At 33.2% G+C, this 15743-nt stretch overlaps 1 protein-coding gene across 1 annotated transcript; it reads left to right on the top strand.

Annotated features, from left to right (window-relative positions):
* Positions 1-2068: 2068 nt before the first annotated feature.
* LOC117327384 lies at positions 2069-13875 on the top strand. The gene is made up of 6 exons (XM_033884335.1): positions 2069-2169; positions 9368-9432; positions 10323-11158; positions 11305-11459; positions 12045-12072; positions 13277-13875. The coding sequence occupies exons 3-6, from the start codon at positions 10963-10965 to the stop codon at positions 13291-13293; spliced, it is 396 nt and encodes a 131-aa protein (XP_033740226.1). The 5' UTR covers positions 2069-2169; positions 9368-9432; positions 10323-10962; the 3' UTR covers positions 13294-13875.
* Positions 13876-15743: the final 1868 nt, after the last annotated feature.

Raw genomic sequence — 15743 nt, 5'->3', positions numbered from 1 at the left:
ATATAAATATATATTGGATTTCACGTACGTGGTGGTTACAATATTTCAAGTTGTGTTGATATTCAAAATATGTCTTAACAGTGTTTAGCTGATAATCAGTCTAAAAACACGGTTTAACACTAAGGTAGCCCTATCTGGCAAAGTCTAGGTAAGTGAGGTGACATGTTTCTAAAAATACCCTCCACACACTGTAAATCCTCACCACTACAAATGGAGCAAATCTGGAAATACCCGAGCTATTTATAGCTTTAGTTCGGCGAAAATGAAATCAAGATAAGTCCGGTTAAGTTATATAATTTTTCGTTAAAGCACAGGCTGCCATTAACAAATTGATCATAAACCCCGTAGGAAAATATAGATTTTTTTGACATTCTGTCAATATGTCTAAGACTTCCATTGTTCCATCCACAGCGCCTACCCCCCGTGGTTCCATCAGGGTGAGTAGGTGATACCCTTAAACTATCGTGCTACTTTGTATATTCATAATTCTTAGTGTATTCTTAAACCACTTTTTGTCAAACTATTGTATGCCACACCCACATAGATATAATCATTATTATTTAAAAGAACATATATGTAATATAATCTAGCCAATAAAATGTAAAGGTTATTTACTAAGTGTTCTGTCTTAGAATAAGCATTTGATCAAATAGAATTAATAATTTATTTTCGGAAGGTAAGATTAAAAGTTATTATGTAAAAGTAAGCTGCTGTGTTGCTGAACTATATGGATGTGTGAGCAAGTGATACAATTATACTCTATGGATCAAGTAAACTCTTGGATGGAAGGAAATTATATACACATGTTCCCGGCTAGAGTATAACCCTCCCATTTTCTAGATGTAAGCCGGGTTCGAGACATCACCAACGAGGCGCATTCCTTTCGGAAGTAAAACTCCTAAACGATGAGGGGAAAAATTTCTTTTCTTTTTCTTGTATTTTGTTTTATTTATTTATTTATTTATTTTTTATTTTTTCAATAACAAATTTATTTCATATCTAAATATTAGATCCTTTGTGAGAGCACCATGTTTTTTCGTAGACGATACACATATATGGTACCCGTGCGTAGAATTTATTTGTTGAGTGACATTGTTAAACATTTCATTTACATTTTTAAAGCCAATTATACATATAATGCTGCTATATATAATACGTTGGTGCACAAAGTTAAAAATAGGGGTGATATTATAAACCCGAGTAAACACTCCACGGATATTCGATAGGATAGCAACAATCACACTTTGGCCCTCGAGTACTTACACTCGGATATTTTCGTCCAAAGGCTATCTATATAACGATTATGTATGGATACTTCTCCATACAACAAAAAGTGACATTTTGACAACGTTAAGACGAAAATATGACCTGTGTGGTAATTGTATTTAATTTGATTTTATATCGCCTGCGTTCGTATCGCCATAATCATAATACAAAAATCGTGGTCATCTTGATTTTTACCTTGTGTCGCTATTACAATATTAAATCGCGTGCCATACATAAACATAAAATTGCTGCCTCGTTATCTTTAGCTATGAGTGTATGTAAGTCAACTATTCAAAAAATACATTGAGGATGTTATTCACATATTTTCTTTCCGTTACAAGTCTGGGACCTTCAATGAGTCATCAAATTCTTTATATAATTAAAAAGTAGACAAGCGTATCAATGTTTCCCAGTCTGCACCTCGGTGTATACTACTGGCGGTTATAGATACCTGCCCATTTAGGACGCCGCTGTCTGGAGCGATCTTGTAAGTATGTAAAGACTTTTGCGTGCAATATAATCTTTAAAATGTAAAAGCATATTCACTGATGAAAAACAACTACAAAAAAATAATGTATATGGTTTTTATATGCAATATACTTCTTCGAGATATTAAAATCGAAAAGTTCCAGTGCAAGTTGTACACTACTTTTTAATATTAATGCTATGTAGACTACGATATTACAGTAATAATTTACTCAGTAGAACGCACTTTCACAAGTCTTCTGTTAAAGTTTGACATTTGACCTTTGGTGAATCATTACATTTAATTATCACATATACAGAAAACAGTACACCACTTTTCTGTCAGTGCTAGATTATACACCTTAGTGAATGTACATGTGTTACACAATCACGCCTTAAAAAGCTGCGCATAAGGAAGTTGTTATTTGGACTGAAATTGTAAGTATATGCACAAAAGTAGAGTTAGATATGTAGCCTGTAGTACAAACTGTATATATAGATAAAGAATCTGACCTTGCGAAGGTAAATGTATAAAACAAAATATAAGAAAACCAAGGATTTGCCTGTAGGCCTTTCTGATCTCTCATATTTCTTCAGGCGGACTCTCTCTCTCTCTATATATAAATATATATTGGATTTCACGTACGTGGTGGTTACAATATTTCAAGTTGTGTTGATATTCAAAATATGTCTTAACAGTGTTTAGCTGATAATCAGTCTAAAAGCACGGTTAAACACTAAGGTAGCCCTATCTGGCAAAGTCTAGGTAAGTGAGGTGAGATGTTTCTAAAAATACCCTCCACACACTGTAAATCCTCACCACTACAAATGGAGCAAATCTGGAAATACCCGAGCTATTAATAGCTTTAGTTCGGCGAAAATGAAATCCAGATAAGTCGGGTTAAAGGGTTTTAGACACAAAAAGGTTAAAGTTGTCTATAGGTTGGTTTTCTGAAAAGCCAGTCAAATTACCCCCACACTCCTGGGGTTGTGTATATACACGCTGAGATACAGGGCATGGTATGGGTCCATCTGGACAACTGACCTATATGCAAAATTTCATTCTGATAACGAGGTCGGTCAGCCTCCTACGTCACAGGTTCACTGCTGCCGAGATGATAGTATAACTAACGTTATAAACACCCAAATGTGTGTCGCATTAAATCACTATTTACACACTATCTACCAAAGGTTTTGTGATGTGGGAATACTTTACATTAATATATTAGGTTACGTGTACTCCAGTGATGATCCTGTTATTCATTGAACAACTGTATTCAGTTCAACTTCATTCCATAAGTTTTACAACTTATTGGATAAAATAGAATATAACATTAATGGACAAAGGCATCCACTCTTACATGATTTATAATTCAATAAGCTAATTTGTCAGATTTGTTACAGGGAAACAGAGAAATAATCATTAAAAATGAATATATTCTAATTAAAATCTTATAAAAAATCTTTCCTTTAGTTTATTTGCTAGTGATAAATATTTTCCTAGATTGTTAAGTTCTTTTATATTTTCTACTTTGAGTAACTGAATACGTTTAAGCATACTAGGGTATTTAAAATTATATGTTTTAATCAAATCAATACGAATGTCTGCGTAACATTTTCACCACATGAAATACATTTCCTTCATAACCTTCATAACAAATTCTTTAAGGAAATTGTCAAAAAAGGACGTTGTTTGAATACATTACTGTAAAATTGATCAGGACAGTAACTGATTTCTTCAAACATTTACCCAAGACTGACAGTTCAAAGTTCCTGATTTGAATAAAGAATCCAAGGATCTTTAGTTTCCAATATGTCATCATGACATGCTTTGAGTAAAAAATTATCTGGACGCTTTAATTTCAACCAATATTTAAAAATTCTTGATTTAATATGTACAAAGGAAATCCTTAAAGTTCAATGTACAGAAAACCTGTGTATCGTCTTAGATAAAAACAAAATCAGTTCTGTGATTACGTACTATCTAATTAAATTACATCAGGATGAGACAACTGTATTTCAAACTACTGCATTGTTATCAAATCTTTATCTTGCAAAATTAAGAAATGGATATTTTTATGTTAATATTATGTCAGGAAAGGGTAAAACATGTTCTTAAAAGTGTACAAAATCTTATCAAATTATGCCAAAAATAAAATGGTTAACAAGGCTAGGAAAATTAATCACCGTAAAAAGACTGCACAAGTGAGATCATTTTGTCACCTCACTGTATAGTATACCAGAGATGTATATATCACATATGTGATATTTACATATCTGAGTAGACCTATAGTGTATATGCCATTGTTTGAGTTTTTAAAATAAAAAAAAATAAAAAAGATGACATGTGATATTAGTAAATTACCAAGGTTATGATATTGTCCGCTGGTCTACTATTTTGATTATACAATTACAGACATGGGGTGTGGAAAGAAGATCTAAACATGTAAGATGATAAAATCAGGACATTCACTGTCATTGCTTTCAATGTTTACAAAATAATATGAGGCTCTTTGAAGTTTCCCTCTATAAATGCATATAACAAGGCAGATTCTAGCCTAGTGGTACTGGTGAGGTGAACCAGATGACGCGTTGGACCACATGACCACCTAGCTCATTAATTTTTTTCAGCCAGCAGCAATATCCCCCTACTGGCCTAAAATAGATAAACAGCTTTGTAAGGCGAGGTGAAACATGTGTCAGCCAAAATGTATGGGGTCGGGCTAACAGAAAATGGAAAAATACCCTATGTGTCCAAAACCCTTTAAGGACTTTGTTCAGGTGAAGCAGCTTATTTAGTAGACTGGCCCCCTGTCTCTAGAATATTAAAATTATAAATAAAATTGAGCTTTATGATTTTGATCCCTAGGATATGTCTGATTCTAGATCCTAAGTTTCAAACTAGGGGCAGATAATCTGGTATTAGAATTTAGCTTGGTAATTCTTAAAAAAAAACCACTTAGGGTCTGGTGGCCAGTCTACTTATTTAGTTATGGGAGTCCTTTTAAAGGAAAGAATCACTAGGCTGGGCTTAAACAGAAATGATTAGTAATGCTTTACTACTTATTTATTCTGAACTAGAAATATCTGTATTATTGTTAAAAGGCATGAACAACGCACCATATCATCTGCAACACGTTATGGTCATTGTGTAACCAAACGAATGATGCATTCTAAAAGATCGAGATATTAGCATTTCATATGAAGTTCAGAATTCCAATATAGATGAATATAGTTCATATGCTGCTACTACAATTGACTTAAAACTTCACATTTACATTATTATAATTTAATCTCACTTGTAACAAGCACTTTCATTGGCTTAAAAATTATGTTATAAAATTGAGTTCTTCAATAACAGTTGATTTCCTCGGGGATTGTGTACTGTAGATGGAAGTATATGAATCAAATTGAATGTATTTTGATTTTCTAGAGCTATAACACAAAAAAAAAGACTTTGTACTCTCATCATAACCACTTCGCAGTTTATTTGGAATACACTCCATTTTTGTTTTATATCTGCACAACATGAAATATATATTTAAGTTATTCTCAAAAAAGTAAAAATATCTACAAGTATACCTTATTGGATCTACAGTATTTGTATTATTCCAGAAGCATCTTACAGATTATAAGTTCCTAAATCTAATATATTTTCATATACAGTCGAATCTGTATTAAGCGACCACTCAAGGGAAGTTGAAAAACGGTCTCTTACTGTAGAGTGGTCTCTTAATAGAGATGGCATCTTAGATTTAATAAATGTTTATAAGCTTTTTATTCACTTTATAAATTGGCAATAATGATTTATAATTTATATGAAAAATGAACCATCACTTTGATTAAAACAAAACCTTTTATATATATATATATATTTATTACTGTGCTAATTTTTCATCATTATATATTTATTTTGAAATTCTTTTAGCATAGCAAAATACATCGATTTTACATGAGAAATATATTTCATTGGTTAATGAGATTACTTTTAAATTATTATCTGTATATATCATTTCAGTCTCTCGGGCTTCTCAACGAAATGAATTGATAAACAAAATGATAATCGTTATCATTTCATTTTTCTACGAATTTCCTAAACTAAGAGACTAATCTAATTAAAATCACGAGATAAAGACAACACAATGACAGAATTATTAAATTGGGTATAGTAACATTGAAAGCAAGCAACTTGATTAGAATGTATTATTTTTTCTATATTCTAATGTTGTTGCTGTGTGTAAAAATTATGATATCCGTCTTTTACAGTGTCGAATACAAATCTATCATATATTTTATTTTAAGGTATGACATGATTGTTATCTATGACTTCCTGTTAAGTAACTTTCATTTCGTTCACATGTTTTTCTTACCTCGCCGGTGTGCCCTTTATTTATTTATAGTATACACCTAATCTGTCCTTACCCAGATGTATATCTTTCCTGGAACTGTATCACGCCACTCTGTTCTTTAAATAGTTCGTTTGTGGTGACGCTCCAACCTTATTTAGGGGTATCTATTTATAGTCATTACTAACACTTGAAAAATGTGTTAGTTTTCTTCTGTGTATTGTTTGCAATAAAGTCGTGTTGTTAAACACACATTAGAACTACTTTTTTGCACTTCTTCCATATGCTATCATATATTTCAATTTTGTCTTTGTCTTTATAACGTTTATTGTTTTCCATCTGATCGTATAAAAGAAGATTCCCTTCATATAGTTATGCAAGTGTAATTTACAAAAAGACGCTTAACTGAGTATCAAATAACAAATCTAAAAGAACACCCTGATAACAGTTTAACAAATACACTAGTAAAGTATTCGTATTAAACTTACCGTTGGTATTTTGCCTATTTGGAAACATATTATTATATTGAATACAATCCGGAATACTAGACAAGTGTAAAGATATATGTAAAGTTAACGTTATCCTGCCCTTAATTTCTCAATAATTCCAATTTCTGATATGCATTAAAGGTCTTGACGAGCTCTTCATACTCCATCCTTAATCCTTTGAGAATTAGAAAAGTCAGAATACGTAGAGGACACAGCTAGTGAATAAGAAAGCACGCCTCTTACATCGATCCATTTAGATAACTTAGTTTCTATTGACGATTATCTATGTTTTCTACTCTCCCTTCGGATTAGATACAACTTTTGCAGGGGATGGCATTTTGGTTTATATAAATCATACTTCAAAAAGTTGATCGCTTGCAGGAATTAGAACATTCTGGTGATTAAGTAAGTAGGGTGAAAATAAACATTTTTCATTCTATACTTATTGTTGGTACCACTTAGAGTTCAGAAAAAAATCAAATTTTCCATTTTAGGAAAACTTTCGGACGTCTTTAAGAAATACTCTTTCTATTTCAAAGAATGTAAGCGTCGACTATTTACTACTTGGAACACAAATGTTGTGTTCGATATTTTCAATTCATTTATTTTGCACTATCTAATGTTAGATTTTAATCAATCTTCTTGATTTTTATCCTGCTCGATGTCCCGTGTTGACTCTTCTGCAGTTACGATAAACAGTAGTACTGTCACTCAGTGACCGTGTTGGTTGTACTGCTGAGAGCTGGTGTTAATATATTTTTCTTAAATTTCGTAACGTAAACTTTGCCATTACAATGGAGCAGATTATTATACATTCAATTATCGCATCTAACTGATATACCTAATAGATTTAAATTTCAGGGAATAAGTTGATAACATGAATAAGTTAGAAAAAATAATCTTTTTATGAAATTGTGCATGGTATTACTGATTGGTATTCATCTTCTAATCCTATATTATATTGGAGCTTTGTTTAACGGTCAATTAATTCTACTGGTTCTATCGACTAATACAAATACACAAGTAATCAATTCATAGGACCTGATTATTGATAAAATCATAATTGGTACTAGACAGCACACGCTATCGTATTCCCTATTGTAAGTCATACTGTTTGAGGGTGAGGTGTCTTTCCTGCCGGGGGAGGAGGGGGGGGGGGGGGGGGGGGGGGGGGGGGGGGGTCACGGCCAACACCTGTCCAGTGGTCAGTACAGGTTTTGTTTTTAAATAATTACCTACAATATCATAGCTAACGGTCCATGAAAAAAGTTCGATACATTTGTTTTGTAAAAATTCGAATCATACATAGGTTCGTTAGCAGTGTTATATAGTGATATAGTGAGGAAATTCGGGGCCGAGTAAACAGTTCAATACAGCGAGAAATTCGAATTATCGAGGTTTGACTTTAGTAAGTAGAGATGAAGACAAAGCGTATGTATTGCATAATTAACTATTGTAGCATAACACGAGTAGATCACAATGTACGTTGTATATTTTTGAAACTTTTGATAGGGTTTGGCAAAGGAGTTTGTTAGTTATTCTTTGTTGGGCAATTATAATATATAATGTTTATTCGACTGTAAGTCTAATTGAAACAGGCGTTCCTCTACGTTCAATCTTGGACCAATTTCGCTTTTAATATCGCGATTGAATCTGTCTCTCGCATATAACTTACATGTAAATACATGGGCTCAAACATAGGTGATTACTTTCAATCCTGATAATCACTAATAATGTAAATATTGATACAGTTTGATATTTACTATAACTTTACTATCATCATGTAATCACTAAGATGAAACTGTACTTAACTGTTAATTCAAATGCAAAGTAGGGTGATGATATGAATGTTATACTTCTGTCAAGAGAAAGGTTAATATCTTTCAGAAACTTCAGTACTTCCTTCGTTGCGATGCTCTCTTGAGAATATATATATATGTAAGATTTATTTTACCACTCCTTGAATATGCTTGCGAAGTGTAGGATGGGTTACAAGATTTGAATCATAAAAGTAAGAAAATGAAGAGAAGCTTACCTATCATTACGGGCTTCTACCGTAGTGATGATTTATATTTGAAATTATGGGAAACAGCATAATTTTACACTGGAAACGGAGACACCGCTTGTCTCTGTATAAATAGTTTTAAATAGATAGTTGGATTATAAGGGAAAAAATGGAAGAAAAAGAAAAGACACATGCACCCCCTTAAAATAATTTGCAATGCTGGGCATCTTCTTTCTGGACTAGACTAGATCTAACATTGTACATACAGTACATACATACATGATAAAGCTTTACATACCTTATTGATTATACAATTCTCCTGAAAACTCAAATGACGTTATATCATGAATACCACAGCATGATACTAGTAGTACATTATAACCTGGAAATACCAACAAAGTTTCCACGAATCCTACAATGTGGGCCTGACCTGACACTATTATATAACTGTTTCAGATAATCTATCTGCTTTGTATTCATATACAGGTTTGAGCATTTAACAAAACTAAAGGACTGACTAGGTAAACAATATAAAGTTACGGCATTGATAAAACTGCAATGTTATAAACATTGCATAGATATTTAAGTGAAATCTCGCAATAACACCTACAACGACGACATAATAACGAGTTTTAAGCAAGGTTGAATTGTTCAATGAAGTTCATTATTGCAATGAAAATAAAGCTATCGGAGCATGATAATCTCGCATTATTATAAGACTACTAAATTGTCATTTATTAGAATATAATCATATTATCTTAGTGTGATAAGATACTAATTCATTCAATTACTTACAGATCGGGAATAACGAGAAAATCTGTTATCCAAATTTACACCACGTTTACTGCGGATGAAAGTGAAAGTAAGTTTCTTGAAATCTCACATTATCCTTTTAGACAAGTGATATTTGGTTTTATTCATAAGCAGACTCATTTTTTCAACGAAAGTTATAAACCATTTACTTCTTTATGTTATATATACATGTATAACTGTATAACATAATTTTTACTACTTTTACAAACAGATCCTTATAAATGGGGAATCGATGTTTACATCCCGAGAACGTTTTAAAATAAGTCGACCACAAATTTGGGGGTTATGTTAGTGTATCGTAGTAGTATGGATGGGGAATCATATTCAACGCGACTATTTTCTAAAATGCGAAATTAAGGTCGAATAAACAAACTCATTGACTTTCGTGTTGTTGAACAAAACATTTGAAAGATATTCCGATCCGTGCGAAGTCATAGCTTTAAGCTTTTAAGCAAGACTTGAAAGAAGGGAACTATGTCATGAAACTAGAGATTCTTATGTCAAGAAAGACCTACTATTGATCGCTTAGCATTATGTTTGTAATTATAAAACACTACTGCATTAGTTTTAGATTACACACAAGAACAAGCTTCTTGTTGAACTCGTTGCTTTATCAAACCGATAGTACTATATTCCTGACACGACCCTTAATACATAAAACACATCATGGAAATGTTTGTATAGTTTAGAAGGGAGGGACCACAAAATATATTCCACACAACCGCAGATTCAACAGTGTTCGAATCATCCGTGTTTAATTTACTAAGATAAAGAAGGGGGAAATCGGGACCGAACGAAACATGCTCGACACCAGTGAGTGTTACTGTACCAGGTGAAATTATTGTAAAAATTGATATTTTTTTTTCTTTTTTTTTTGTCAAAAAGAGGGTTTTTTTTATATCAAATCATCGGTAATAGTGGGGATATATTCTGTTTTAGATATATGATGTGTTGAAGAATGCTTCTTAGATTGAATCACAAAGAAGGATTCAGAAAGAGACAACAACCTACCAGCAACGGACATACACCTACCTTTAGACTTAGTGCCCCCAAACTCCGTCTTTTGAGAACGGTCGGGAAAAACAGATGTTTGCTTGCTAGCTCGTCTTTTTACGGAATCTGGGCAAGTGAAGACCACGGACTGGTAGATGACTGCATGAGAAGGTAATAAAATTGGCAAACCCTGACAGTTTTACCTTACAACATTGGAAAGTCTGATTACTTCGATACTGGACACTGATATAAAGTTACGATTGATAACAGTACGGCGATAAATTGCGCCTGTTGAAACCAACTAGGTGCAAAACCTAGAAAACGGTTTATAAACAAGAATTTTATTACGTGATCATGTCCGAGAATACAAAGATACCCGGACTTGTCACTCGGAACAGAGAACATAAAGACAGGGGAAGCGTTGTTGTACTTGGAAGCAATGCTAATACTGTAGCTCCAATCCAAGGCATCTACGAAAAAATATGCAGTCCAAGAATTGCGCCTGTTGGTGCATGTCCGTGCGACAATACCAGCTGCAAAGAAAGGCGTGGGGTCCAAACTTTTGACGACATACTGAAGAACGGTGATGCATGTCTCACATCAAAAAGTTACAGTCGTGTTTGCCTGGTCTATGCCGAACAGCCTTGCGTTGAAGTTGAAATACAGTACTCCAGAAAAGAGAATGCTGACCTTCAATAACGACAAACGCTGCAGTGATGAAGGATTCAATAGGATATTAGCAGATGCCGGCTTCTACGTGAAGCCTAAAAATAGGGAACAAGGTCAGTGTGATTGTTTTATAGAAAACAAGTGTATGTGTACTAAAATTCATCTTTTTATGTATTTTATAATATTGTGTTGATTTGGTTTATTTCACTCAATTGGAAAAAAAAAGTTTATTATTTCTGGATATATGATCTTCTTCCAGAGAGTATTGTGCGTCTCGCATGTTGTCGTTGTCCACTCGAACTTAGGATGCTGGGACAATCGTTTGATCCGGACCGTGAGCATGCGCGATGGTTTCCAACGTGTGCCCATGTCATCCACCGAATGGGAATAGAATTTATCCATAGTGTTTTGGAGGTAAGATAGAATTTTGTTCTACTCTTTTATTTCGTAAATGCATATAATATCATTTATACAATTATGTATTTCCTTATTATGAATTTTCAATTCAAAAGCATTTAACATAACATGATAATCCATCTGTAGCATCGCCCTTATATATATGAAATATATGACAATGCTTGTCTGTTTTTATGAACAGCGAGGATTGCTAAAATGATCTTATATTAACGAATTGTTTTATTTCTTCTATACCTTATAAGAATACATGATTGCTTATAACTTACCTCATAATGTATTCTAAAAGTTTTCAAAAATGTAAATATTTGACGTATCAGCTTAGCAAACATTTGATGGATTAATATTGAATTATAATTCCGATATAATGCCATATTTTCATTTGCACGTTTTTGAGCAATTAGAACGTTTATCTCTTTCGACACAAACCTCTCTATATAATCACACCCTTCCACTAACGAGACTCATGTACATATCATGTTTGACTGACTGTGGGTACCAACTGAGTCGTCTATTGAATTATCATAGTATGTTTATTGTATGCAATTGACGATAATAGAACAAAATGTCAACTTTTCTTTTCAGGATACAAGGAAACAGCAGGAACACGATGGTAAATAAATTATTCCATATATTAACTAAAAATAGTCCCATTGGTGCCGGAACATCTATATGGCTAGGTTTACTACGTGCTACCTAGCTAACACGTTGGAAATAAATATTTGCATATTATAAAACTTTACATTCTGCACTTACATCTAACGCTTAGGAGTGTTACTAGTGGTGAACACACGATGATCTTACCGTTTTCCTCTAGGCCCATTTCCTGTTTCCGTTGAACTAACATCTGGAACGGTAAAGAATTTCCAAACCTGGTTAGTAGGACCACCATACAATTTTAGTTCCCATGTAGCGCATCAAGTATCTTCGTCTGCTCGATCTTCAGCTGACCTACCTGAAATAACTTAAGAACTATTGTCTCTATCGCTTCATTTAAATCTGCCATCTTTGTTGCATCTTTTGTTGCTAACCAAATTGCAACCAAAGCCTTTGGAAAGCTCATCTATGATTGGCTAATATGTAATGAGCATCCATTGCCATGAGGTCACCTGAATGTGACCCTGATCGGAGCACCTTCAGATGTTCAGGCGTAGTACTTTGTAAACGTAGCAATGTAACAGCTTATTTTAATCAGATTGGAACATCGAATAATATCCCCGTCTTTCATCGAGAGCATGTATTCCTTTTATGGGAGTGAAAATATTTTGTCACTTGCCAGGCCAAGAGTCTAGTTTTAGCTTTAAATGAATAAAGAAATACATATTTTTGACATGGAATTGTTACTTGTAAAAATAAACAACAACATATCGTTTAATGTTATATAAACATATACAAACATGTAGTTATCATTATCAAAGATGTCTTCGACCAGTATGTTTCAGTGAGGTAACACTATAAAGTCTGCATCAGTGCCGCGCCATCACAAGAAACAAACACAAACATGCCACAGCCTCCCAAAACACACACACGTGCACTACACGTATGTATCTCGCCCACAGCGGAGCAATCCTTAATTAACCGTCAATTGCTGTTAGTAGAACAATACAAAAACCTATAATTTATTGTTTACGTATGAATTATGAAGACAAAATATATACGGAAATTTACTGAAAGAGTAGTGTCTAATACATGCTAGTCATGATGATTAAAGTAATTAATGATAAAATGCCAACCAGGCGTGGATCGATTCCCCAATATGCGTACATCTGCTCCTGACTAACAGAAAGGCATTCACAATGTTTTCCTTTTGCTTTCAGATGGTGTTGAAAACTGATTTACAAGTGGCACGGGACCAACTTTAAGTCGTTTTGTTTTGTTTTGCTTTGTTTTTATTTTATCTGATCGTATTGACATTTAATATATAACCATTAAACATATTATAAGTTCGTTAAGTTCACTCCCCATATGTATTAACAATGTAATATTTGTATAGCATGCTTGCCAACTTCTCCGAATTCACATTTGGAAAATTATGCATGATCAAAATTCGAAGTCTCGGAAAAGAACATTTATAAACTTTCTCTTGAAAAACTAATACACCAAAACAACATACTTCAAACTGCTGTGTCTATTGAGAAAAATATATATTCAAAGTAGTGGAAACGGAAATGGTTTCATTGATATTTCGACTTTAAATTTAAATAGTCAAAGAGAGTTTCCGCCCAAAATGAGGAGTAGCAAGCATGTTATAAATGTTCACACTCGTGTATAACCCAGTTCCGGATTCTCCAATGTGGAAATATTTTTAATTATCACCAACAAATGAAACAGAAAGCATTAACAACACTCTGATTATAATTGATTATAAATCAACACCGAAAATTACATGCGAATTCTTCAGAATGTACTTTAAATTCAAAAAAATGGAATTGGCGACGCAAGTGTTGGAGGGCATAATAGCGTTGTTTGTGTTTTAGAGCAAAGAGTAGCAATATATACATATGTATAACTTTCGGTATGAAAATACACAACAGCCCATCCAAACGATCGTGATTAAGTACTCTATGTCGGTGGTGTAGCATTTTTGAGTGGAGCAATACCTATATGTATATATATATATATATACAGACAATGATCATGTCAGGGTATCGGGCCGACCATCACTGCGCCATTGAAACGTACTTTTTAGGTAAGCTGTGGGTATTTCTGGCTATGCGATTGCATTGGATTGGGTGCCGTAGATAGTGAGTTCGAGGCCCGGTCAGGGCACGAGTCTAAAAGTTGTCTTCCTTCGTCATTTGTGTTGCAAAGTTATATATATATATATTATATAGATGTAGATAGATAGGTACGGTACCGTAAATGTATAATTATATGCTGTATTATCATTATCGATTCATGTTTTTTTTATGATTTAATAGTATATTCAGGTTTAAAGAAAAGTAGACTATGTGATTAGATTGTTGATACTAGTAGGTATATGTTGAAAATGATTACTTTATTTTATATTTATATATTTTAAAAAAAAATACCGGCTGGCACATTTTGGACCGAAAGAAAGGGATTTTGGATGTATCTGGCTACAAGAACTAGGTTTGGGCCGGTAGAATTCTAGTGCTCGCTGCTACTAGTAACTTATGTTAAGTTTTACTATCTGAGTCGGTGTTGGTAAGAGAGTCTCGTGGACGCCTAATCATATGACGTTAGCTGCTGCAAGGACACAACGCAGAGTATCAAGACAGTTTGTTTGTTTGGGTTTTTTTTAGTTTTTTTTGTCGTTTTTTTTTTTAATATAAAAACAACAGTTACCCCTCTAGACGTGATTTTCTTTTTTTTTTAATAAAAAGTAAAAAAAAAAACCAATCCAGCACGGGTTTTCACATTAGTCCACCATTATTTATTACTGATGATAACTAAACCATTACCTTGTATTTTGATGTTATTCCATGTTTAAAACAGTTGTGTATTCAAGTGTACTTTTCGTTTATCTAACATTTATGCAAGTCTTTGTGAAGCAGAACAGTATAGTTTTTCTTTTATTACTTAAATTTGTGCTGTCATGTGATGACTTTGACAGTCGTGGTCCGACTGTAAGTAATTCTACACCTCCTTATTCAAGTAGATATCAAAATCAAACTGTTAACTTTGACCATTTAAAAAAGTGTATTAATTCACTAATTATGTTTGTGTTTTTATGCTTTCGAAATACCCAGATTTAGACTTTCTGTTATATGGTAATCAAGAAATGTCTTTGAATATTAATTATAAAACATTTCATAAAGGACAGTAACAGGTTTTAAGAAGTCAATCGATTTATATTTTAAAGTAAAACGTGTATCCATTGTGTCTTAAATGAGAATGTTTATCCTTATTACTTGTTTGTTATATGCGTTATACGTTATTGAATGTATACCATTAATGCTTGTGTTATTTTGTACATTTGTTTTTCTTTTTTATTGCCCATCCATTAATTATCTCTCTCTCCCTCTCCCCCATATCTCTTCCCCTCACTCTCTCTCTCTCTCTCTCTCTCTCTCTCTCTCTCTCTCTCTCTCTCTCTCTCTCTCTCTCTCTCTCTCTCTCTCTCCATCTTTCTATAAAAATATATATATATTATTCAATACTAAATATGTATTTCAAGCATTTTGTAATTATTTATATGTCATTGTGTTAGGAGAGTGCGTTTATAAGTTGTAATAACTTGTGCCCAATCCTGTTGTAAATTTTGTTACAATAAAATACGTTTAAACTCGTAAAAAAACTCGTGTAACAGGGGTCATCAGA

This window comes from Pecten maximus, chromosome 5 (assembly GCF_902652985.1).
Source record: "Pecten maximus chromosome 5, xPecMax1.1, whole genome shotgun sequence".
In the NCBI taxonomy this organism is placed as follows: Eukaryota; Metazoa; Mollusca; class Bivalvia; order Pectinida; family Pectinidae; genus Pecten; species Pecten maximus.
This window is presented reverse-complemented; position numbering and strand designations above follow the sequence as displayed.

What these genes read in the sequence shown, in the direction of transcription:
- LOC117327384 (XM_033884335.1), top strand. Translation starts at nt 10,963, where the DNA reads ATGCATGTCTCACATCAAAAAGTTACAGTCGTGTTTGCCTGGTCTATG. An exon ending in GCCTAAAAATAGGGAACAAG is followed by an intron (nt 11,159 to 11,304) that starts GTCAGTGTGATT and finishes ATCTTCTTCCAG; the next exon opens with AGAGTATTGTGCGTCTCGCA. An exon ending in TTATCCATAGTGTTTTGGAG is followed by an intron (nt 11,460 to 12,044) that starts GTAAGATAGAAT and finishes TTTTCTTTTCAG; the next exon opens with GATACAAGGAAACAGCAGGA.